Source organism: Halichoerus grypus, chromosome 4 (assembly GCF_964656455.1).
Source record: "Halichoerus grypus chromosome 4, mHalGry1.hap1.1, whole genome shotgun sequence".
NCBI classification, from domain to species: Eukaryota; Metazoa; Chordata; class Mammalia; order Carnivora; family Phocidae; genus Halichoerus; species Halichoerus grypus.
Window position 1 is genome coordinate 29,997,917 of NC_135715.1, and position 27,409 is coordinate 30,025,325.

Here is a 27,409-nt window from a genome sequence, read left to right on the forward strand (position 1 = left end):
ACAGAAAGATTGCAAAAAGTAAGAATAGTACATAGAACACCTATATACTCTTTTTTTTAATTTTTAATTTAATTTAATTTTTTTATTATTATGTTAATCACCATACATTACATCATTAGTTTTTGATGTAGTGTTCCATGATTCATTGTTTGTGTATAACACCCAGTGCTCCATTCAGTACGTGCCCTCTTTAATACCCATCACCAGGCTAACCCATCCCCCCACCTCCCTCCCCTCTAGAACCCTCAGTTTGTTTCTCAGAGTCCATCGTCTCTCATGGTTCGTCTCCCCCTCTGATTCCCCCCCTTCATTCTTCCCCTCCTGCTATCTTCTTCTTCTTTTTTTTTTTAACATATAATGTATTACTTGTTTCAGAGGTACAGGTCTGTGATTCAACAGTCTTACACAATTCACAGTGCTCACCATAGCACATACCCTCCTCAATGTCTATCACCCAGCCACCCCATCCCTCCCACCCCCCACCTATATACTCTTGAACCAGCTTCACCTATTGGTATCATTTTGATTTGCTTTATCACTTGCACATGCGTGCTCTTGTTCTCTCTTAAGCACTGTGTGTGTGTGTGTGTAAAACATATTTTTTTCCTGAATCCTTTAAGAATAACTTTGCATATATTATGATCCTTTATTCCTGAATACTTCAGTTTGTGTTTTTTTTTTTGATTGATCCAATAATTATTTTTTGGCATTTTTTGTCTCCTCCAATCTAAGATCAGGTATTGCATCTGATTGTCATGTCTCTTTAGTCTCCTTTAATCTGTAACATTTCCACACCTTTTCTTTGTCTATTATGACATTGACATTTTTGAAGAGTATGGTACTTTGTTTTTTTTTTTTTAAATAAAATGGTCCTCATTTTTGTTTCTGTGATATTTCCTCATGTTTAGATTCAGGTTGGGTATTCCAGGCCAAAATACTATGTAAGTGATGTTGTGTTCTCCTCAGGCATCACATCTGAAGGCACAAAATGCCCACCTGGAAAATGTCTGATTTTTCTACTGCATAATTAGTATTTTTTCTCTTGAAACTAATAAGCAGTTTATGGATTGACTTTTTTAATAAGACAGTTTTAAGGTACCTGCTTCTCATACAATTTCCCCCTAGATTTAGGTTCCCATTCTTGCCTAAACCAGTCTTTACTATTAATGACTGCAAAATGATGATTTTCTAACTCCAGCACCCCCTCACATTTAACAGTTGGCCCTTTGCATTTTATTGTAAGCAGGAGCCCTTCTTTCTTATTTGGTTTATTTGGTACAGATCCATGTATTTTTATTTTCCTCATTACTGTCCATAATTATTTGGGTGTGTAGATTGTCTCAGATTTCATGGATCAGAATCCCTTTGAGCTGGCTCCTGTGTTCTTATGACATGCCCCTTCATTTTGGGGGTACTTCCTTACTTCCTGGCATAACAAGTTGTTTCAGGCTTCTCTGTGTCAGTCCTAGAATCAGCCGTTTCTCCAAGAACATGGGTTCTTTTTAGTGGGGAATAGTTTTAGACACCAGTTGAGCACTGAGTGTATTCATTGCAGTGGGGTGTCTTTATATCCCCAGTACACATATGTATGCATACCTGTAGGTATTTTAGAAATCATAAGCCCACACCAGTACCTCTACTTCCAATCTATCCCCACAGGGGTCTTTCTTACCTTGACCCATTCCATGTTTGTTTCCTTTCTTCCACAATAAGAATTCTGGCTTCTAACAATATGAGTACATTTATTTCTCATTCACTCAGTCCTGAAATATGGGTAAAATAGTTTTATATTTGCTTTTCCCACACCACTATAAAAACAAACTCACTAAAAGGAGTTCAGGATTTGTCTGTCACTCTCGCTCTTGCCCCCTTTCACCTGTGTCCTTCCCCACAGCTGACGGCATATAGTCAGATACTGTGTTCATAAGTTACTTGGGTGCTCTCCCCCACCCCATTTCAGTGGAATTATGTTATTCCTTTGGAATAGAGTTGGATTCATCCGTTTCAGTTTGCCTTTTTTTTTTTAATTTTAAAAAAACTTTAGTTAATAGTCATAAGAATAGGTACAAATAATAGATTCTTCGTGAAGAACAGCTACAGCCAGTGACCACCCTTCTTCCCCTTGTCCCTGAAAACAAGCACTTTTACAGGTCTGTTTGTCTCACCCTGTCCTGGGTCAGGGGGTCATCTCTATAAAGTGAGTAAGATCTAATGTCAGGGGTTGGGGGAGAGAGATGCCCTTTCGGCACGGAGATAACTTTGGCCTGGAACAATGAATGAGGCTCCCTACGGTTGCCAAAGGGAGGGCAGATTCAGAGGACTGTTACACAATGGTGTTCCTCTTCTCCCTGTGGTAACAGACTTCCTAGCCATTCCGGGGAAGACACTGGTTAAATGCTGACGCCTGGCATGTCCTGTCTTCTTTGAGCTCTCAGACTTCTAAGGAAAGGGGCTTCTGGTCCAGTGCACTGTTTCAGTTTGCTTTTAGTTTTAGGATCCCTCCTCTCATGTCCTTAGATATAATTATATTTCTTTGAATATGTAGAACATTAATATGTTTCCAAAAATTAAAAGTTACACAAAAATAGCGTACTCGGTCAAGTGTCATCTCCTCCCATATCCCCTTTACTCCATGCTTGTAAGTAATGAACTTCGTTGTTTTCCAGTTTATACTTCCTGTGTGTATTGTATAGATACAGGTATGTGTGTATATATGTACACACATACAATTATTTCCCTTTATTTTTCAAAAGGTAGCATTTTATATATGCTCTTCTGCACTTTGCCCTTATCACTTTACTGTATCTCCTAGATATCATTCTGTGATAGTTCGTAGAGATCTTCCTTATTCTTTTTTTTATATCTGCATAGTACTCTTGTGCATATATACTATAGGTTATTCAGTTCCTTATGCGTGGACATACTTTCCAATATTTTGCAAGTACTTTCCAATATTTTGCAGTGAAAGCAATAAATACTGTTAGAGATGTACCTTTGAGGTAAATTTCTAGAAGTAAGATGTCTGGGTTGAAGGTTAGTGCCTATCCAGTTTTGTGGGATATTAACAATTCCCTTTATTTTTGCATTCTCACCAGCAATGGTTGAAAATGCCTGTTTCTCCACAGCCTTGTCAACAGAATATGCTGTCATACCTTTTAATTTGCATCAGTCTCATGGGTGAGAAATGGTCCTGCACACTTTGAAGCCTTTTTCCTGTAGCTGGTGCTGTGAACCTTCATTTCATATTTTGACATTAAGGGTTAGATTTTCTCTTTGGGAGATGATTTTACCAGTGCTTCTTCTAAGTCCTCCATACTCCACTGTTCTCCTTCATAAGCCACCCTTTTGCACTCTTCACTCCCTCTAGCTTGAAGTGGCAGGTCCAGGGTGAAGACGGTTGGAATTTGGTTTCTTCCTCTGGTTACAGGTGACTTAAAGGTCTGCTGTTTCCTAAACTGCTGAAGGCTTGAGTCATGCGTGGTTTTCTTTGCCCTGTGTGTTGGTTTTATGTTGTTTTGGGGAAGAATGTGAATGGTAATATTTGAAATCAGACAGCCATTTTTGTCCTCTACCTGCAGAAGTCCTAATTGTGAACTTTTATGAATTTAACTATGGCTTATGTATAACCACATTATGAATCCCGTGGTGCTGTCCAGTCATCTGTTGTATTTTTGTACTGCTTTTCCGTACATTAGTTGGTTGATAGTAAGGGAATAGATATTTATTTCAGTAGTCAGTGACAAATAGAATTATTTTTCTTCTAAAAGCATAATATATCCTTGAATATGACATACTTTGCTCACTGTTCACATTTTTTATGCCTTTTTTTTTTTTGTCAAAAAATAAGGATAGACATTGAAAGAAGCTAAGAATTAACATATTAACATCGAAATTTTGGGCTTCTTCTCTGTTTGTGTGGTTTCCACATTTTTCCTTCCCTGGTTCAGCCCAGTGCTTAAAGCTCTGTTGCTTTTGCAGTCACTTTGTGGCTGTATTTTCTTGCTGTGGTATTGAAGGAGGGATAGAATACCCTAGAAACCCGATAGTTGGGTGAGAATTAACCAGGCTATTTGCAGTGCTCCAGTGTTCTTCAGGTTTTTTGCTAATGATTTCTCATTCCTAGGACTTGCAGATGACCCTGGATGCCATGAGACAGCACTTTCCACCCTCCAGAGGGCTTTCGGAAGGGGAGTGCTTTGGGGGGAGGGCAAGCTCCTGAACCAGGGGTGGATATATGTTTACCCATCCACCATCAGCCTTCTTTTATAGCTACTACTAGCTTAGTAATGAGAGACTTTCTGTTGTTTTTTAAATTAAACTCTTACCTAACCTACTACCTATAGACAGCCATAGTTTTTAAGTGAGTTAACAATTACTTACTTAAGATATCATACCTTACCATTGGTTATGCTGTTTATCTTGAAACATAAATAACTTAGTAACACATGATCATGTGTAAAAAATGTAATTTTCTAATTGTATTCACAGTTGTAGTATTCATTATTTTGGCCTTTACCCAAATATTTTCAGACTGTGTGATTTTAGTAGTGACTTTCTATCATCTTAAGTACTATCAACTTAAAATATCAAAGTGATTTTTTTAAAATAACAATTTGTAATACTAATTTTTTAACATATTGTGTATTATACTTTTAAATGTAGGTGAAGACAATATTTCAGGGTGATTTCTTGGATGGAAAAATTTTTCAGCTTTATTGTTATTTTTAATAATACACTCGGTGGGTTATTAGGAAGAGCGTTCCTAAGAATAATAGAAATTATTTTATTCCTTTACAAATTTTGGTCTAAGTGTCACATGAATTCATTAATTAAAAAAAGTACTAACAGTTGATAAAGAATAATTTCTCATAGAGCTGTTTTTGTCTCCTGTCTTCTTAACTTTATAAAAAATTATTGATTGTTTATCTAGTAATGTTGTTAATATGGTTTATTTAATCTTTTAGAAAGGACAGCTGGGTAGACCAATTTTGGATGTGCCATATTGGAATGCAAAACCAGCTCCCATGCCCAACATTGGATCAAAGTATGGAAGGAAGGCTACCTGGATAGGTGCCAGTGGGGACCAGACCTTCTTACGCATAGATGAAGCACTGATTAATTCTCACGTGCTGGCAACATCAGAAATTTTTGCCAGTAAACACATAATAGGTAATACCCCCAAACAAACAAATGTTCTTCCCAAAATCTTTGTTGTGATTGACAGTAAATGGTTCATCTTTACCTATCATGAGATAGATAATCTTAGAGCTTTCTGTTTTCTTTCTCTTTGAAGAAATTTTAAAGAAGCTTCTAAATGTCTGTGTTTATGTGAGTATTTATAAGCTAGAGAGTGGTGGAAACATGAGCCAAATTGTAATAGGATAAAACCTGTATTGGAAGGGGGAATTTTTCTGTATTCGTTCTTGTTAAATAAGTGGTAGAAATTAATTTTTATGAAAAGTAACTTAAGTCAAACTTTGAAGTTCCATCTATAGGTATCAATCTATACTTGTGTCTGTGATATCATAAATAATTATATACTGGAGTGATAGAGTATAGAAATTAAGAGCTTGTGTTGTGGATTTAGACAGCCTGAGGTTTTGGTACTGATTCTATTACTTAAAAGTTTTTAATTAATCTATTGAAGTCTCAGTTTCTTCATCTGTAAAATGGATGTAATAATAATACTTCCCTTATAAATAATACTTATCTTCTAAGCTGAGGCATTATAAAAAGGTAATGCATTTTTAAGATGGATAAATATCTTTCCCCAAGGCTTGGTACCTGCTTCTATATCAGAACCTCCTCCATTTAAATGTCTTCTGATAAATAAAGTGGATGGGAGTTGTAAAACTTTTAATGACTCTGAACAAGAGGACCTGCAAGGATTTGGTGTGTGTCTTGATCCTGTGTATGATGTCATTTGGAGGTAAGCTCTGTTTATAAAATGGAGTAGTAAATAAGTTCTGATCAAATTATACTCTTGTGTTGATATAAAATTCATGTATAAGGCAGACCTTTTATACATGAGAACTCTCTTTTTTAACTGTGCTTCCCAGGACCTTTGCAGTAAAAGCACGTGTTCTGAGCCAGGCTGCCTCGGATTATCCCAGATCCACAGTATGCTTTCTGTGTCACCTTGGAATGGTTACTTTGACTCTATGTGCTTTACTTCTCTCATTTAAATATTTGGGGTAATAGTAGTACCTACCTCATAAATTGTTATGGAGTGAAGAATTTAGAGCAGAGGTACATGGTAGGTGCTACTGGGGGCACCTGGGTGACTCAATCATTAAGCGTCTGCCTTCGGCTCAGGTCATGATCCCAGGGTCCTGGGATCGAGCCCCGCATCGAGCCCCGCATCAGGCTCCCGGCTCTGCGGGAGGCCTGCTTCTCCCTCTCCCACTCCCCCTGCTTGTGTTCCCTCTCTCACTGTGTCTCTCTCTGTCAAATAAATAAATAAAATCTTAAAAAAAAAAAAAAAAAAAGAACTGTTTGCTGCTGTCATATTAAGCAGTTATACTTTCAAGAGGTGTTAATTATTTTTGATCTGTCAGCAATCCTGTCTAAATTGTATAGAACTCATTCTATTTTCTTGTTTCCATATATCGAATTATTACCAACTATGTAGAAGAAATTGTGCCAAAGACAATACAGAATAATTAAGATAAATGCCCTTTATGAATGTACGTATATTGGTAGAGAAATGTAGAAATGTATAATATTGCCAAACTCTAGAAACTGTAAAAATGTAGAGAATGGATACAGGTACACTAGAGACTCAAATTATGTTGTATTTGCTTAAAATTTATTATGGTGCTTTGTATACATAATGAGTAAAGAAAATTGTTGTCCTCAGCATTTCTAGCTTTGAATACTAGTAGGAGGTGTCCCCTGCATCACCAGATTGACTCATCACAGGACTTACCTTTTTCTTTTTTTTTTCTTTTCCCCTCTTGCATTGTTTATTTGGCCAACCTCAGTGGACAGGAATTAGATAAATTGAAAGGTTTAACTGGCACCAATGAGGAAAGGGAAAAGACTTTTTTGTCTTCTTCCTCTGCCCATGACTACTTTCATTTCTGTCAGCCAGCCAGGTCTTAAGAAGCCATGTTTTGTATCAGTCCTAAGGCTGCATTCAGAGTGAAGGAATTACAGTGCTTCCCGGGTTGCTGACCAGCCTACTGTCTTACTTGGGCATTTTGTGAGAAGGCCTGGAAGCCAGAATTGATTGAGTTTTCAGTCAATTTCAATTTCCCTAGCAGCATTACACAGGATAGATTAGATAACGAGAGACTAGAGGTGAGTAGTCTTACAGAAATTCTTATGAAGACATGAGGTACTAAGAACCAAAATTGGAGTGGTCACAGTGGGATAGCGTGGAGGAGATAGAAAGGCACAAAGACAGACTAGTCATTAGTTATTTACTGATTACAAGTCTGTATACAAGAGACTTAGTTACCAAAGAGCAAGCTCTGGTTTGGACTTAGGTTTAAGTTGATGTTTTATTTCCTATAATCTTTATATGTTTTATCTTCAAATGAAAGAAATTTACATTAACAAAATAAAAATCAACAGTGGAGACTTTGTTTATGGATACATTCACTAAATTAGAAATGCATTCTTTAAATTAGTTACTAGCAGAACTGGATTCTAACAGTATAACTAGAGCTATTTCCCTGGAGTCTTAACAGAACTCCAGAACTCAGAAGTGTAGTGTGCAGTTAGCTGAGCCTTGCCTTTTTCACATACGGTGATAGTGATAGGAGAGATGATCTCAGATGCCTTGCCAGGTCCTTGAGTACTTACTCCCTTGTTCCAAAACAGAGATTAAAAGTCTCCTCAAATGTTTCACTAAACAGCTGGAAGGTGTTTTCTTGTAATCAGGATCAGAGTTTTATGCCATTATCCTGACTTCTGGCTGTTTTATGTCCTTTGTATTTTTCAGTAGGTACTTACACTTTACAGTCCTCGTAGATGCTGCAGGTTCGGCAGTAGCTCACGTTGACTTTCCTTCCGGGTGGAGTTGGCTTCCTTTTGTATTCTTAACAGCTAACTTTTCTTGAGTAATTAGAAACTTAGCATCTGTAAAAAGCAGATAAATGTTAAGAATAGCAATTTTATTTCCCACTTCAAAATTTATACATAAATTTGTGTTGTTACTTTTTTAACAGCAAAGCAAAACTTGAATTGTGTGGTCCTTCTTCAGATGTTTTTCTTTCCCCATAAAAATCCTATTAACCTTCTCTCTGGGTCACAGGTATTAAGTTTGGTTTATATTGTTTTGACACTTTTGTAAAATGCATGTGTTTTTTTAATACATATAAGAATATATTCATTTTAAAAGCGAGGGGTTTTTTTTGCTAAATGACAAAGCAAAAAGTAGATTTTCCCAAGTCAGTACAGTTAAGAACTGCTTTGTTATTAAAACTGTATAGAATTCTGTAGTCTGGATAAACTAAAATATACTTAACTATTTCCCTATTAATGAACGTTTTAGATTACTTTTTAATGTTTCGGTATTACCTATATTGCCAGAGTGAACACACAAACACGTGTGTATATACACACACAGTTTGTACTCATGGGAGTGTATTCCCACAAGATAACTTTCAAGAAGTGGAATTGCTGAGTCAAAAGATTGGCTCATAGAATTGTGATATATACTGCCAAATTGTCCTTCAGTACTCTCTCACCAACTGCTATGAGAATCCATATTTTCCCATACTGTCAGCATCAGTATACAGTACTACTATTATTTTTAATTTTTGCTATTTTAATTTTAGTCAGTAAATATTTAAATAGATACTATATGATAAGCAAAAATTGATACAAGTAAATAAGATACATATAAAATTCCCTTGCTCTTAGGGAAGTTGTCTTTTTTATTAAACAGAGATATAGACCATATGAAAGTGAATAAATAATACTCTTTATAGATCTTACTCAGCATCATTAAGGAAAAAGGGATTGCTGTGATTAACAGCAGTGACCTATATTCTATTCAATGGAGACAGTATAAGTTAAGACCTTAAAGTATAAGAAAGAAAGAACCAAGTGTTTGAAGAGTTAGGGAAAGTTTTCAGAGCCGGGAGAGCTTAGTAGACCCAAATACTTTGGTGCAAGAGCCTGGTTGTGTTTTAGGAATTTGAAGAAAGCCAGTGTGGTTAAAGCATAGTGAGTGAGGGCATGAAATAAATTCAAAGGGGGTAGGCAAGGCCAGGACATGCAGGACTTTGTAGGCTAGATTAAGGAAATAGAATTTTCTTCAAGGGGCGCCTGGGTGGCTCAGTCGTTAAGCGTCTGCCTTCGGCTCAGGTCATGATCCCAGGGTCCTGGGATCGAGCCCCGCATCGGGCTCCCTGCTCGGCGGGAAGCCTGCTTCTCCCTCTCCCACTCCCCCTGCTTGTGTTCCCTCTCTCGCTGTGTCTCTCTGTCAAATAAATAAACTCTTTAAAAAAAAAAAAAAAGAATTTTCTTCAAAATAGGAAGTCCTTGTAGGATTTTGAGTTGGGAAGTGACACGAAGAGATTATACTTGTGTGGAAAATGAATGGGAGGCGGCAAGATCAGATGTAGGCAGTTCCTGCGGTAGTGCAAGGGAGAAATGATGGCATGAAACTTAGGGTCGTGGTGGGGAAGATGGAGAGGAGCAGTCAGCAGCATGTATTTTGGAATAGAGCCAATAAAACTGGCTTGTATTGGAAAGTGGTTAAGGAAAGAAAATAGTCCAGGATGATTCCCAAGGTTCTGATTTTCGCATTTGAGTAGACATTGGTGATTAACTGAGCCAGGAAAGGCAGAGAAAGGGACAGATTTTGTCAAGATTTCTGTTTTTGACATGTTAAGTGAGCCAAGTTCAAAGGACTAGTCTGGGCTGGGATATATATTTGATAATGTTTAGTTTATAGGTGTATCTAAAGCTGCGGTATTGAACGAGATCACCTAGACAGAGAATGTAGGTTGAGGAGAACTTACAAAATTTAGAAGTTAGGTGAGATAGGAGGAACTAGTCAGGAGAATAGAAGGAGCAGCTTATGAACTATGGGAAAAAGCAAGAGGGTGTGCTGACATAGAAGTGAAAAGGGGAGTGTTCAATGATGTTGGATACTGCTGAGGGCTTAACTAAGTAGATGACAAAAAATTCCATTAGGTTTAGCTAGTTAGGAGTTATTTGCAACTTTGAGAATGATTTCATGGAAGTGTTAGATGTGCAAACTAGATTGGTGTGGTTTGAAGAGTGAATGGGGATTTCCGCTTCTGGCAATTTGGTAAACTAAATACTTTGACGAGGGCCCTATGCTTTAAAAAAAAAAAAAAAAAAAAGTTTATATTTTATACATTGGCTTGGCACTCAGCCAAGATGTCGCTGATATACTGCCCCTGTCTTCCACCCCCATCTCAAAGAAAGAAAGCCAGCATAAAAGTAAAAATCATACCTGATGAGGTGACCCTTGAGAAGTAAGCAGTCAGCACTCTAAACACGGGATTTTGCTGAGGGCAAATGGTGATAAGCAGTGCTGCAACTTGGAAAATGAGTGTTGTGCCAGCTGCAAGGTGAGGGAGATGGAAACTGATCCTGAAACTCTGTTAAGCTTCTGGCCTTGGAATGATGCTAAACTGGCATTAAATAGGTAATACCCCTGTGTCTCCGGCAGAAGGCAAGTGTACATCATCTTTAGAGAAAACCCCTCCTTCATTTAGTCCCATAGGTTTTTAGTGAATTAAGATTCCATCAAGTATAAGCACAAAGTCTAAGATTGCTTAACATATAAATTATATCACTGTTAGTGAAATTCAGCTAAAGACAAGCAAAACAAGATCGGTTTCATCTCAGAATTAGCAGAAACAATATAAATTATGTATGTATGAAATGTTTAAAAAATAAAAGATGAAATTGAGGAAGCAAAAGAAACTCATAATGAGACTCAAAATGATGAGCCATATTTGAAAAATAACCAAGCAAAACTTCTATAAATGAAGAACAGTTATTTACACAAATGCATGAGTAGATCAGATTTGAAGAGTTGAGAGGAAATTACACAAAATGCCACAGAGACAAGAATATAAAAAATATGAAAGAGATTTGAAGAATATAATGAAAAGATCTAATAGACATCCAAGAAGGAAATTTTAGAGATTAAAGAAAATAGAGGAGAAACAATACTTGAGGAGATAATGCCTAAGAATTTTCCAGAACCAAAAATAAAAAGATTTAAATTCACAAATATTAGAAATTATGTGTTTCCATTATTTGCAATCAGGAGAATTATAGTGAAATTACAGAACACTAAAGCCCAAGAGAAAAATCTTAAAAGCAACCAGAGAGAAATAAATAATAACATACAAAAAAACCCAATTAGATTAAATTAAAAAGCAATAGTACAGTTATATTAATGCTACTAACTATAGCAGGTACTTTAATAGAATTTATTCTGTGCCAAGTATTACTTTTGTTTAAAATTTTAAAAAATTTAAATAACTTTTTAATTTTAATTGTGCTAAAAAACATAAAATGTAACCATTTCTAAGTGTACAATTCAGCAGTGTTAAGTATACTCACATTGTTGTATGGTAGACCTCCAGAAGTATTTTCATCTTGCAAAACTGAAACTCTGTACCAAAGAACAGCTCCCCGTTTCTCCCTCCCTCCAGCCCGTAGCAGCCACCATTCTACTGTCTGTGAATTTGACTATTTTTGATATATAAGTACAATCATACAGTACTAGTCTTTTTTGTGACTACCTTATTTCACTTAGCATCATGTCCTCAAGATTCATTCACATTGCAGCCTGTGACAGAATTCTTTGCTTTGTAAGGCTAAATAACATTCAGTGTTTCTACCGTACTTTATTTATCCACTCATCCATCCATGGATGCTTAAGTTGCTTCCACCTTTTGGCTATTGTGGATAATGCTGCTATGATTGTGAGTGTGCAAGTATCACTTCAAGATTCTCCTTTCAGGGGCGCCTGGGTGGCTCAGTCATTAAGCGTCTGCCTTCGGCTCAGGTCATGATCCCAGGGTCCTGGGATCAAGCCCCACATTGGGCTCCCTGCTCCATGGGAAGCCTGCTTCTCCCTCTCCCTCTCCCACTCGCCCTGCTTGTGTTCCCTCTCTCGCTGTCTCTCTCTCTCTCTGTCAAAATAAATAAATAAAATCTAAAAAAAAAAAAAAAAAGATTTTCCTTTCAGTTCTTTTGGATATATACCAAAGATTTGGATTTAAGTGCTCTTATATTTAGTAAATTTGGATCATCAAGCACCATTGATTGAGAAGACCATTCTTAATAAATGAATCTGAATGCTAGCTGTATCTGACACAAATCAGATTTTCAAAATAATCATTGTTTTCTGTGTAGGCATACCAGTTAATGAAAAAATGAGGATTTTGTTCTTCCTTCCCGTCTAATCTCGTACTTATGCTTTAGGAGCTGTGTATAAAATTATCCATAGCAGCATTTTTTTTGTAATGGAAAATAGAGTGGTTTTGATTTTTTTGCTATCAGTAATAGAATGGACAAATAGTTGTAATGTAGTCACATGAGCTATTAATATTTTACAACAACAAGAATAAATGAACTTACAGTCATATACCACTGTAAAAATACATTGTTAAGAATATTCTGTTGTTTGAAGAAAGCTAACCACAGAAGAACACATGGTGTATCCTGTTCATGTACAATTCAAAATGTGAAATTTAAGTAATATACAATTTTGATATAAACATATGAAAAATCATAAAAGCAAGAGAATGATAAACTTTTAAAATTCCAGGTAATTGCTACTTTTGAAGGAAAGGGGAAGAAATTAGGTAGGGAAGGAGAGTGGGTAGGGAAGGAGAGCCAGGGTACTTAAAAGATAATGGTAATATTCTTTTTACTAGTGCACATTATCCCATTATTCTTAATACCTCATTTTGAAAATATTTTGTTACTCTTCTTTTGTATGTACTCTGTAGTTGATAAAAACAACTTTTTCAAAAAGAATTTATAGCAAAAAAAAAAAATGTGGTAAAGAAGTAGAGGCAGCTTTTTGAGAATTATTTATGGAAGAGATAAGAGAAATGAGGTAATGGTTGGAGGGTATTGTGGGTCCCTTAGGGGTTACTGTTTATGAGTGTTTGAATATCTATGTACCCTTTACTTGTGCTTCCTTTCTGAAAACCGCATTCTAGGTCTTTTGCCCATTTTTGATACTGGGTTGATTGTCTCTTACTGGTTGCAGGAGCTCATATATATTGTGGATACTGTTGTTTTGTCTCATATGTATGTGTCACCTATTTTCTTTCAACTTGCCCTTTGTCTTTAAATGTTATTTATGGAGTTTTTGTTGTACAGAAGCTTCATATATGGATGCATCATGTTTTCTGTTGCTCTGTTACTCGTAACGTTTCGTGATCTGTAGAACTGTTTCATTCAAATTATTTCACTTCTAGTGACCAATAATTTTATTTATATATTTAACTCCAAGAAAATAATGAACTACATTTTGTCCTCTTTAAGCTGACTATATTCTCTTTGTATCAATTGTACTTTAGAAATTTAGAAACTGTATGTTGAAGTGCTGTGATTATTCTTTCTTGAAGGTTTCGACCAAATACTAGAGAACTGTGGTGTTACAATGCAGTGGTTGCTGATGCCAGACTTCCTTCTTCAGCAGACATGCAATCCAGATGTAGTATTCTCAGTCCTGAACTTGCCTTACCAGCAGGATCAAGGGCTCTCACCACCCGATCTCATGCAGCTTTGCACATTCTAGGTAGGCTTGCTCTTTTGATGACCAGCTAATTTTCATTAATATGTGCTGAGAACTTTTTTGAGAGAATATTTAGGTTTGTGTTTCATTTTCTCTTGTGTGTTAAACAACAACATGCTAGGTGCAATATAAGTTAAACCCTCTAACTTTAAGAGGGTTGTCCATCCCCCAAACACCAATATATCAGACTTGAACCAACATAATTCATATATGCCCAAATATAAAGCATTCCTGAATATAATTCTAGCAGGCAGATTTTTCTTAATGTTTTTGTTCAGCTTAAATATATAAACTTTAGAGATGCAGTTAGAATATTCAAATGTATAATTATAATACTTAATTTGCATACTTTATTTTAAAATAACAAATTCTATAAAATATATTTATGTAATTATGAATTTTATACATATTACTTCTGTCTCATATAACACAGTTTTCCACAGTACATCAACTTCACTTCTATTTAATTTATAATACAGCATTTTTTCAGAATATATATATATATATATATTCTGTTCGTAGAAATTTTACACCAGTCCACGTAACTACTTATTTTATTGCTTTTAAAAAGGATCCTTAAAAAGACTCATTCATGCTTATCTAAAATTTGCAGTTGTGAAATCATGTTCCTAAGTATAATTACTAGATCATACATATAATTCCTTGCTTCTTTTTTCTCAAATTTTATCTGGTAATCATTGTAAACATCCAGAACTCGCATTGGTTAAGGTTCTCTCAGGCTGCTATGTCTTCCTCATATAGAACTTTAAGAATCTAGAAGTAACTCAGGGTTTCATAAAAGGAAGAACCCTGTAAAGGCTCAAAGATTGAGGGATTCCAACTTTTCAAAGATAAAGTTTTTTGCAAAACATTGACATATAGAATGTGTTTAAATATGATAATTACCCAAACAGAGGGGAATTCTTATTGGTTGTAGGTGTTCTTTCGTGAAACATTGTTTAAAGCTTGGAATACATTTATTGGCACACTCAGAGTTTATTATTTTAATTTATCCCCTACAGCATCTCATACCATCAATATAGTGGGAAATTTTAATTTCAAGGAGTTGAATTTTTGTTTGTTTGTTTGTTTTTAGGTTGCCTTGATACCTTAGCAGCTATGCAGGATTTAAAAATGGGTGTTGCAAGTACAGAGGAGGAGACTCAAGCAGTAATGAAGGTTTATTCCAAAGAAGATTATAGTGTAGTAAACAGGTTTGAAAGTATGTATATTTATGTCTAGGAAATATTGTCATATAAGTGAAATATATATATATTTTACAACATAAATTATTATTTGTATCTTTTAGGTCATGGAGGGGGCTGGGGTTACTCTGCTCATTCAGTAGAAGCTATACGTTTTAGTGCTGACACTGATATTTTACTTGGTGGCCTTGGTTTGTTTGGAGGTAGAGGAGAATATACTGCTAAAATTAAGGTAAGCAGTTTGTTGGCACTGTTGCCCTTTTTTGTTTGAAGATGTTGGTTTTGACTTAGTTTATGATTTTATGTATATAATGTATAATAAAAAAGGACTTGAGGAAGCATTGCTAAAATGTAATGCAATAATACTAAATCTATTGACTCATTAGAAAATCAAAAGTCAAGATGGGAGGAAATGAATAGAAAGTGATTTCTTCATAATTTTAGGCTGAAAAAGACTAGTTCATCTCAATCCTTCGTGCTGAGCTTCCTAGTGGTCTAGGAGTAGCAGGACATTTTGATATGCCTCCTTTCTGTTAGCCACTTTAATGACGGGGGCACAGCTGTTTTGATGCAGGGACATTTTGATGTAGCTTTAAAAGTTTTTAGCATTTTTGATGCCAAATACTGTGTAAACAGACATGATCACCCTAAGACGGGGACCAGGGATGAAGTGAGAGATGGAATATGGGGTATGGATTTCATCGGAATATGGGGTATGGATTATACAGTGAAGACAGTATATAAAAGAAGGGGTTGATAGGATTAAATTAGGTCGACTGGTTAAAGAAGATGAGGACTGAGACTTGACTACTGGCTTCAGCAATCAGAAATCACTCACATCCTTGACAAGAGCAGTTTTGGTAGAGTGGGTGGGGCAAAAACCTGATTAGAGTAGGTTCAAGAAGGAATGGGAAGAGAGAGAATGGAAAGAGAAAGTATAGAAAGTTAAGAATATGTACAGAGTCCAACTAGGTGGCTAGTCCAAGATAAAATAAAAATAATCAAAAGTCCTGAGTTAATTATACCTGTTCATCTGAGAAAGGGTCTGCAGTTATTCCAAGCAAAGGATGTGCTCATTCTTTGAAAATTCACTAATAGCTTAAATGTTCCACTTCTCAAATTAATCTGATTTTACTTTTAAGTAAAAGAGAGGGGCGCCTCTGTGGCTCAGTTGGTTAAATGTCTCTCTGACTCTTGGTTTTGGCTCAGGTCATGATCTCAGGGTCCTGAGATCGAGCCCCAAATTGGGCTCCGCACTGGGGATGGAGCCCGCTTAAGATTCTCTCTCTCCCACTCCTTCTGCCCCAACCTCCCCACCCCTGCTCACACGTGTAAGCTCATGCTCTCTCTCTCTCTCCAAAAAAAAAAACTAAAAATAAAATAATTAAAAATAATTTTAAAATAAGGTAAGAGAGGAAACTATAGTTTGTGCCTTAATTTCAGTAGCAGGCTTCATTAAAAATTCTAATTAAATGCTATCTGTTTAGGAGATCTTTTCTTACTTCTCTCAGTGGTATCTAAAACTTATATTAATATGTTAAATCCCTTACTGTGATGGTTTTTGAGGACACTTCCCATAGAGGCCCAACCAGAACCGACAAACTTTTAAAAAATATTTGCTTCTAGGTACATATATAGAAAGAGAGAGAGAGAGAAAGGAAGGAAGGAAAAGAAAGAAAAGGGAATATAAAACAGTTTTGGTTTTTGGCTTATTTCAGAGCAACTGCTTTCAAAGGGTTACTTGAAGATGTCTTGATTTGAAGTCAAGATAGAGAAGCAAACTCAATGATACAGTGCTAGTTGGCAATGTCTAGTAAGTTTATCGTGAAGATACATTTTTTTTCTGTTCCTGAAAGGTTTTTTGTTTTGTTTTGATAATATTGAACACCATAGTGGCCCTTATCTCCCGTAGTTGTGGTATAGAAGTATATAGGCCTTCCACAATGCTGTTTTTAAATTAGGTGTCATTTTTTTTTTCCAAATCTCAAATCCTCTTTTACTCCTCCCATTCCTTGAAAGTGAACTTGCCTTTGATATTCAGTTATTGGGGCACCTGGGTGGCTCAGTTGGTTAAGCGTCTGCCTTGGGCTCAAGTCATGATCTTAGGGTCCTGGGATCGAGCCCCGCATCGGGCTCCTTGCTCAGCGGGAAGCCTGCTCTCCCCCAGCTCATGCACTCTCTCTCACAAAAATAAATAAATAAAATCTTTTAAAAAGAAGATTCAGTTATTAATGAGTAGACTAAGGTTTTCCAACAGAAGTCTTTTTTTTTGCCTCCATTCACCTCTTTCAGGTACATGTTTTTTTTTCTGGCAGTAAATCTCTTTTTTTGTTGTTTCGTTTTCATATCTCTGGTTGTTTCTTCTCTGTTGTAGGTTTGTCCTCTTCTACCAGGCCACTAAGTATTGGAGTTCTTCTAGGCTCAGCCCTAGCCCCTATTTCTTCACTCTATATTTTCTCCTAAACATTCTCCTCTAAGCCTGAAGTTTAAATAGCTGTCAGCATACCATAATGTCCAAATTTAGATCTCCAGCTCAGACTTCTTCTTTGACCCATTTCCATGTAAGTGCTTTAAAGGCATGACAGTTGCTGGTCTTTATATTGCGACTGAATTCATGCTCTTTCCCCAAGATGTGGCTCTCTTCCAGTGGTTCTTCTCTTGAATAGTAGCATCCACCATATGCTTGTTACCCTAAGGCAGAAACCTAGACCTCTTTCTTGATTGGGGCGGGGGATGGGGGGGTCCTCTTTTATCTCTTTCCTCCTGCTAGGAGACTCTTCCACTACTAACTACCCTGGGCAAAGGTACTTGTGTACTTGTCTTGGACTAGCCACCTAGTTGGACTCTGTACATATTCTTAACTTTCTATACTTTCTCTTTCCATTCTCTCTCTTCCCATTACTTCTTGAACCTACTCTAATCAGGTTTTTGCCCCACCCACTCTACCAAAACTGCTCTTGTCAAGGATGTGAGTGATTTCTGATTGCTGAAGCCAGTGGTCAAGTCTCAGTCCTCATCTTCTTTAACCAGTCGACCTAATTTAATCCTATCAACCCCTTCTTTTATATACTGTCTTCACTTGGCCCCCATAATACCACACTTGGTTTTCCTTCTGTCTCACTGACTGCTCTTCTAAGTCTCAGGCTGGTTACTCGTCATCTTCTGGACCTCTACGTGTTAGAGTGCCAGAACTCAGTCTTGGACACTTTTTAAATCTACTCATCCCCATAGTGATCCAGCCTTATGGCTTTAAGTATTTTTCCTCTTATTATTAAACCTCCAAAATCATATATACAGCTGCCTACTTCACTTCTCCACTTGGATAGCTAATAGGCATTTCGGATATAACATCTTCAACACCAGGCTTCTGGTCATCTCTCTATACCTGCTCTTCTCGTATTTTCTCCATCCCAGCTAACTGACCTAGAATAGAGTTAACCTTATTCTTCCAGCTGCTTAGGCCAAAAATCTTGGAGTCATCATTGCCTTCCCTCTGTCACACCCCACATCCCCTTCAGCAGCAAACACTATTGGCTACCCTCTGAAAATAAATCCAGGATCTAACCACTTCTAAAAACTGTCCCTGGTACCCAGTCATTCTCAACCACAGCCATTCCCACCTGGATTATGACAGTAGCCTCCCAGCTTGTGTCCTGCTTCTGTCCTTGTTCCCTTTGGTCTATTCTCAGTACAGCAGAGAGATTTTTTTAATATGTACACCAGACTCTGCCACTCCTCTCTTCAGATTCCTGCAGTGTCTTCATACATTAGATTAAAAGCCACAGGCCTTAGAAGAGCCCACAAAACACCATAGAACTGAGTGCCATTATCATTCTGACCTTACGTTATACTAGCTGCCTCACTCTAATCCAGCCACACTGGCCTGCTGTTGTTCCTCAGACAAACCAGGCGTAGTCAAACCTCAGGACCTTTGCATTGGCTACTCCCTCTGACTACAGCTCTTTACCTCAATACCTGTGTGATCACTTCCTCATTATCTTCAGGTCTTGACTCTCTGGTGAACCTATTTAAAACTAAATCCTCTCCCTCACCCTCAAACTTATTTCCAGTAGCCCCCATTTTTTTGTTTGCATTGTTCATACCTGTATGCCAAGTGTCTAGAATTGTGCCTGGTACACAGTATGTGTTGAGAAGTATTTGTTGAACATAAGCAGGGGAGCCTGTATGTCATGCTACAAAGAAGGAAATGAGAAACCATTGAAGAATTTTAAATTAAAGAAGTATTCTAATCAGATACTCATTTTAAAAAGAGTACTAGGGGTCAGCTTTGTGGAGTATGGGCCAGAGCAAAGAGAGAATGGAGATAAGAAGACTGATGAGTTCTAGCTAGTAACAGTGAGCATGCTTGAACTGACAAGCTTTGGTACCAGCAGTAGAATAGATGTAGTGATGGCAGAAGGATACAGAAAAAAGGATTATTCCAGGTTTTTTATCTGAGTGAGTAGGTGACTGATAGTGCCATTAATCAGAACAGGGAAAGCAGGGGAGAGGGGAGTGAGTCTCTTTAGAGCTAGTGAGATCCAGCTGGTGGTGGGCGGTGGGTGGAGTGGGGTATGCAGTGACTGTTGAGAACAAGATCTGAGCTGGAGACAGGTTTTTAAATCATTAGCATATAATTGAAAAAATGAGATGTCTAGCATAGTAATTGTCCAGTAAGTTTTAATGCTCCCTTCTCTTCGTCCTTAGTGTTTTATCTGCCTTTTTTGTAGTTCACCTGTTATAATTCTCCAGAGAAATAAGGGTTTTTGTTATGTATTGGTCCATTTTTAAAGAAAAAAAGATCTCTTCCTGATAATTCTCCTTCATTTTCATTTAATTTCATCACTTTTCCTCTTTGATATCTTCTATCTTATCCTTATCCCACACTGTCTGGTCCTCCCCTTATTTTATAACCATTTTCTTTCATACTCTTCATCTCTTCTTTTCCCATGCCGTATTACCTTGAACTACTTTTTGTTACCTGTGTTTTTAAGGATCCTTATCTTCTGTTATTCCTCTGTCTCTCCATAGCTAACACTTCTGTAGCCTTTCTTTCTGGGTATTTTTCTAAGTGTTCCATAAGTATTACTTCACGTAATTCTCACAATTACTACGAAGTAGGCACTGTTAGCATCCGTCTTCCTTTTATGGATGAGGAAACTGGATCCCAGATCTCACAGATTGTAAGTGTTGAAGCAGACTTCTTCCTCATTTGAAAGCTCACTTAGATAAAATGCATTGGTTGAGTTCTCTTACCTCCTTCACATGTTTATATTTGGTACAGAACAGCTTGGAGCATTTGCTCTAAATAGATGAATATATAAATAAGGAAAACTGAGAATATAGACCATAAGTTTCTTAATTCAAATATGTAGGTTTGTGTATTTAACATTAAAAAAGCAGGCATTCTGATTTTTACATTCTGCAGTGTCCAGCACATTATTGGAAACACCCAGAATCATAAACATATTATTCAGCAGGTTTGCATGACTGAGCGACTGGACACGATGTCTTTTTCTCCTTTCCTCAGCTGTTCGAATTGGGTCCTGATGGAGGAGATCATGAAACCGACGGAGACCTTCTTGCAGAGACTGACGTGTTGGCGTATGACTGTGCTGCCAGGTAAAGATGCCCTCCTTACTCAGTCTCAGCCTCACCTACGCTCACAGACGGGCTGTGAGCAGTTCATTGTAACTGAAGAAACGTACGATTGCTCTTTTAAATAATCTGTGATCAGATGCTTGAGGACTTAAGTTGTATATTACGTAAGGTACGGGTTGCACTTAACAGGGCTACACTAAAACTAATAGTATTTTCCATATTTGTATTTTATAAGACAAGTTGTTTCTCCAGCGAAGATAACGTGAAAATAAACATATATTTTGCACACTTTTGTTTTCATGCATCACTTAGAGAGCACCTACTGTGCTAGCTTTCTAATGATGTCCTACAGTTATTTACTACCTGTAGCATTGTATCTACAGTACCAAACAGTCAGGGGGCCATAATTCAGATCACTTGTGTGCCCTGACACCATGCCCGTAGTATGTGCTTGGTTATAACACGCGGGGCGTGGCCCGCTTTTTACTGAAACCTGTTAGGATAGTAGGTTTCCTGTTACCAGAATCTGGATGTTTATTTATAAAGCTTCATTAGAAGTATGAAGAGAATTAGCTTTTACCAGTCCTCTCTGTGTAATCCCAAGAATTATCTCCCAACACTGTGTTATGACAAGTTAATGATTTAAATCAGGGGATATAATGATGAGAAAAAAAATAAATTGAACCTCATAATAGTAATAGTACACTGTACTTCCCAGTAATAACTATGTTAAAACCTTGTGTGTTACACATAAGCTTTTTGCTAGTGAAAATGTGTGTTTGCTAAAAATGGTAGTAAGGCATTAAGTTTGCTTTTAACAGATAAATACTTTTGAGAACAAAATCGTAAACCTAAAGAAAATTTTTACTATTTTTTCACTATAAACATTCACCAGTATCAGGAGATATTTTTTAGTTGTTTTTTTATGTGATATACAAATGAAGATTAGGAAAATTTTAGGAAATTAGTTGATTAATTTTTAACAAAGCCTTAAGATGCCATTGTCACTTAGTGTTTATTTTTGAGCATATGATTATGAGTCAAAAAATATATTGTTTCACATATAGAGAATCATCTAGATTTTATTCATTTCCCTACTAACAAAGCCCAGGTTCCTAAGGCCAGCATTAAAGGACTTTAAAGTTATCTTTTACAACATCTTTTTTAACTTTCTATCTACTATTCGTTATCTGTCTTAATGCTTTAACCTAACTGGACCCCTTGTCATTTTCAAGTCCTGTTTTGTACTTTTATACCTCTACAGTGCGTGAATTTGTTCCCTTCCTCAGATACCCTTAATTCTTTTCTCTACCCCAGCTATAACCACTATACTCTGTTACCTAAAACTTTATAACTTGTGTATATCTTTATCAGATCTCCTATTTATATACAAGCTTTCTCCTTCTATTTTAGTAAAATTTTTTGTGTGATTACTATGTGACAGGCACAGTTCCAAATACTTCATCTGAATTTCCTCAATCCTCAGAACAATCCTGTGATCTAGACATCATCTTCATCCCTATTTTCAGATGAAGAAACTGAGTCACAGAGAGGGTGTAATAACTTGCTCAAAGTTACACAACTAGCAAATCACGAAGCTGAGCCTTGAACTCAGGCCATCTGACTCCAGAACCATTTTATTAATATGCTTCCTCTCAAAACACTTTAAAACTAAAATTCAGAGTTTCATTTTCCAACTAAACTGGCATTTTTTTTTTTTACCAATTAAGAAAATTTGTATTTTAATATGAGACCTTTATAATATTTAAGCAAGTTTTAGAATTCAAGGTGAGGAGTTCATCACCATGACACAAATGACTATTATTTCTATGTTCCTGTCCAGATTTTTTGATTTTTAATTTTTTTCAGACTTTTTAAAATAGAAGGTTTTTAATGATATTCAACAAGAATCTTACACAATGAATTTCATGTTTTGTTATGAAGGATTTAAAACACATAAATATATGTAACAGGGAAGTGCAAAGGCATTGTCTTTGACTCACTAATTTTTCTCTCAGAGAAAAATATGCAATGATGTTTGATGAACCAGTTCTCTTGCAAGCTGGTTGGTGGTATGTAGCATGGGCTCGAGTGTCCGGACCCAGCAGTGACTGTGGATCTCATGGACAAGCTTCTATTACCACAGATGATGGGTAAGCAAAATGTTTAAGTATTACTTAAGCAACTCTCATTTTTGTTAGTGGAATATTGTTTTAGCAGCTCAGAGGTCTTCCAGGAGGATAAAAATGTCAGTAAGACTAGAACAGAATGTGACTGCCAAACATTAAATTTATGCAGTCTCATGCCAGATTAAGGTCTAGACAGAGCAGGGAGAGAATAGGACTGCTACTCTTTGCTCTTGTCATTTGTCATTTGTATGTATTTCTGGGTGTTATATCATTTAAGAACTTATTTCCAATTAGAAATTATATAAAGTGACAAGAAGATTGAGGAATTTGGAAACCATAAAAAAGAAACACTTGCTGTAAAATTTGACAGTGCTTATAAAAACGTTTATAACAATTTCAGTTTTAGCAATATGAGATGGTACAGTTTTAATAAGATGTAGGGGGAGATTTACTGTTTAAATTTCATATATGGAGTGCTTTTTAGTTTATAAAACACTTTCATATCTGTATTCTCATTTGATTCTCTCAACAATTTTGTGAAGCTGTTATTAGCTCTGTTTTCCACTCGGGAATAGAGAGACAGGAGGTGAAGTGATTTGCTGCACATCATATCACTGTTGTGTGGCAGGACCCAATCTGGACTTGACTGTAACTCCAATCTTCTTTATTCTCAGTACTCTGGATTAGTGTGTTTGAAAGGACCATTATTTTAGAAGAGAAATTTAATTTACTCCTTACTCTTCTTGAGCATAAACTATTTGAAATGAGTAGAAGTTATGTAATAGTATATTTCAGATAGTTTTGTTCAATTCATAACAGAGCTTACCAAAAACAGAACAGACTAATTAATGAGGAGAATTCTTTGTTCCTGAATGTTCAAGTAGAATGCCATAGAAAAATTAAGTCTGCTGTAAAGTATCCCTTTCAGACTTATTCTAAGATTGTGAGCTAGCACTGGGGAGACTGCCTTGATCTTGGACTGTGTGATTCCATATGCAGTTTATTGAACTATGGAATATCACAGCAGTTTGAAGCTAAAGCTTATCATGTGTGCGGTTGAACAGATTTTAAATTGTTTGTAAGTTGAAATATTTTGTTAAAAGCTTATTGTTCTGGTTAAAGTTGAGCCGGGGCGTACTAAAAGGGGGCAGGACAGCGGCTTACCCAGGAGTTCATGATCAGGTTTAATTCCTTCATTTTATTCATTAAGCCATTCAGAGCTTGAACCAAAATAAAAACAATTCCTTTTTACTTGTGTTTTTCCTTAAAGAATGAATCTATCTTCATTAACATAAAATTTGAAAACACTATTGTCAAATTTCTTATTTTCTTTCATGGATCTTGAATCATGTTTTTTGGTATCATTGTTATTTTTTCTCTTTCTTAGGGTGGTTTTCCAATTTAAGAGTTCAAAGAAGTCAAATAATGGTACAGATGTTAATGCTGGTCAGATACCTCAATTATTATACAGGTATTTAGCATATTTATAGTTAATTAATAGATTTAGTCCCTTGTTATAATGATCTAGGATACTACAAAATATGTGTGACATAATGAAAGAAATTATTTGAAGCATTCAGCAAGTTATAATATACCAGTAGAAATACAGCTATTTTTAACAAAAGCACTTATTTTGTATATTTTTAAACATCTTCTACATCAAGCTTAATTTTAAACTTTACCTCATGACTCAGATTATCTGTATTACGCCATTAACAGTATTTTAATGACTTATTTTTTAATCTGGATTTTCATACCCATTTCAAAATATTACAAAGTAATAAAAATTTGTCTTAGAGAAATGCTATTGGGGTGTTAGATGGGGACTTCAGATGCAGGCCTGATTGATTTGCTGTTGTCTTATGTTTCCTGTTTGTACTGTGATGGAATGAATAGAAAATCCCTTACTGCTGAGGGGCGCCTGGGTGGCGCATTCGGTTAGGTGTCTGATCTTGGTTTCAGCTCAGGTCGTGATCTCAGGGTCGTGGGATCAAGCCCCACCTTGGGCTCCATGCTCAGTAACTTGTAACTGTCTCTCTCTATCCCCCTCCCCCCGACTCTCTCTCTTTCTTTCTCTCTCTCTCTTTCTAAATAAATCTTAAAAAAAAAAAAAAAGAAAAGAAAATCCCTTACAGCTGAAAAATTTCCTTTTACTTGAAATATCAAATAATAACTTGTCCATGTGATAATATTTATTATATTTATAACATTATTTAAGAATTTTAATTACTTCATATATTTGAGACATGGAAGCATATGCCTATGTATCCATCTATTTCTAATAAACTACTGCAGTAATATTTAGAATGAAGAATTTGAATAGATATAAACCCCACTAAAATATGTCATTCTTTGAGTAGCAATAAAATCTAAAGAAATACCTCTAGAACAGTGACTGTCTCTCATGTTTTCCTTCCCTAGTAATCACTTTTAAGAATCTAGGTGGTATAAACCTCAATTTTCCCAAGAAGAGATTTTTGTTTGTTTTTATGCAATTTATTATAGTTTGTATTTGTAACATGTAGCATTATGAACATAGCAAGTTGCTTGGACTACTCCTGGGTACACTAGTGGAATAACTTCTTAATAATATAGCACTTAATATTTAATAGTAGCATATTTTGCTCTTACAAAATGTATATTTTGAAAAGAAAAATGTCATTGGACTTTCCAACATAAATTTCTGTGTGTCTGCCACCGTCAGACTTCCAACCAGTGATGGCAGTGCTTCAAAAGGCAAACAGCAAACCAGCGAACCTGTACACATTTTAAAGAGATCTTTTGCAAGAACTGTCTCAGTGGTAAGCCATTTTTTTAAAATTTCAGGTTTTTTGTCCAGTGCTCCATTTCATTTTGATGTTTCGCATTTAGCCACTCTTCTAAGAGTTCATCTCAGCACAGTTTTATGAACTCAGATGTGTTTTTGTATTACTGAGATCCTGGGCCAAAGAGTATGCCCTTTCAACATGAACTTCAACATGAACTGATATAACTGGTGGGTTTTCTCGTTAATCATGTATGAGTACATATGCTGAAGGAGTTAAAAAGTGAAAGAAAAGTTAAAACTGATACTGACAAAAAGTGGTAGCCTAGTGCTTGAGGAGCTAAATAGAAGAGTTGTATATCTAACTAAGGACTCTGTTGAACTGCTTGACCATCCACATTTTACATTTAAAGATATGCTACATTACTCAGGTTGCCAGTGTAGAATGGAAAGCCAACATGATGTAATTGAGAGATCACGGTATGTGTGCCCAGGAAGTCTGAGTTAAGTTCTTGTTCTTTCATTTATTAGTTGAGCATTCTTATGCCAGTTATCTAAATAAACCTTGTGATAGCATCATTATGAATTTCTAATGAGATAAGGGATGCAAAAATGCATCTTAAATTGTAAGGCACTATATGAATGTGATTTATTAATATAGTTGGTAGTCTTTCATGTTCGTGAACTGTGTAGGATGAATGCTTTTTTTTTTCCCCCTTTTTAAATTAGTTTTTTAAATCACAAGATTAATATACATTCCTGGTTAGGAAGAGGGTGGAGTGGGGATAAACCTATGTTAAAAGTATACTGAAGTTCTTTCCCCATCACTCTGTTACTGTTTACATTTTGATGTATATCCTTCCAGACCATTTTTATACATACACAAACTTGTTAGTTTATATATACAGTATGCTGTACAGCTCTGTTTGTAATGATAAAGTTTTGCATCTTCCTTTTTAAAATTTTCGTAGTATCAAGGACATAATCCATGTTAGTATATTTGGTTCTGTGTTAATCTTGTATTTGCATAGCATCCTATAAAATAGTTGTACCCTTAATTTATTCAACCCTGTACCTATCAAAGGACTATTTATTTCTTGTTTGTTTACTATTATGTCCTTCCCTATGCATCTTTGATTACTTACGTACTTATGTGAATATTTCTACTGGAAGTGTGCTGATTTAAATTTTGATATATCATGCCAAATGACCTTCCAAAAGATCTGTGGTAGTTATAGAGATAGTGCTTGCAATAAGAGATTACAAGAACTTTGGCTCCTTGGTATTTTGGCATCCTTTTAGTATTAATATCAGTTAGATACCTTTTGATCCAAATAAGTATCTTGACTTTGTATGTCTTTTTCAGTGATCTCTTTTTCTGTGCTTAGTAATTTTTTGATATGTATGTCTAAGTGGTTTTGTGGTCATTAGGTAATTGTTATCTTTATATAAGAAATGTATTCTACTATTTCTTTAAAAAGCTAAACTATAAATTCTTATTCTTGGTATTACTATACCAGAGGACTGGAATTTGGTGGGGATGAGAGAATAAGTGCTTTGCTTTGAGATGATCTAGTATTTGTCATCATGTAAGTATGGTAAAGCCTGCAGAACCACTAGAACTGAAAGGGAAGCCCACCACCCTAAACCCATATTGTGGAATTTAAAAATCTAGTAAGAATTTTTTACTATTTTCTAGTTAAATTTTATCTTCTATTAACTTGTTTATCAAGGGTTAGCTGTAGTTTGTGTGGTAAAATTTAATATGTAGACATAAAATAAGTTATTTGATACTGTCACCAATACCTGATACTAAACAAAATACTTTATTATATTAAAAAATTATTAAGGTGTTTTAAATACTTTTGGCTTACAGTGTAGAGTTTAATTTTGCTTTCAAGTAATCATGTATTTGTAAATGTTTTTAATTTTTTCCCTTACTTATATGATAAAC

At 35.9% G+C, this 27,409-nt stretch overlaps 1 protein-coding gene across 16 annotated transcripts in view; it reads left to right on the forward strand.

Annotated features, from left to right (window-relative positions):
- MYCBP2 (MYC binding protein 2) overlaps positions 1-27,409 on the forward strand; it is a 272,286-nt gene that overhangs the window by 108,784 nt on the left and 136,093 nt on the right. For all 16 annotated transcript variants that reach the window (XM_078070219.1, XM_078070220.1, XM_078070224.1 and 13 more), the window contains 9 exons: positions 4,965-5,169; positions 5,776-5,929; positions 13,587-13,759; positions 14,853-14,978; positions 15,066-15,193; positions 20,492-20,583; positions 22,581-22,715; positions 24,079-24,162; positions 25,396-25,492. In XM_078070219.1, the coding sequence (XP_077926345.1) occupies positions 4,965-5,169; positions 5,776-5,929; positions 13,587-13,759; positions 14,853-14,978; positions 15,066-15,193; positions 20,492-20,583; positions 22,581-22,715; positions 24,079-24,162; positions 25,396-25,492 (1,194 nt within the window). The remainder of the gene's footprint in view (positions 1-4,964; positions 5,170-5,775; positions 5,930-13,586; positions 13,760-14,852; positions 14,979-15,065; positions 15,194-20,491; positions 20,584-22,580; positions 22,716-24,078; positions 24,163-25,395; positions 25,493-27,409) is intronic.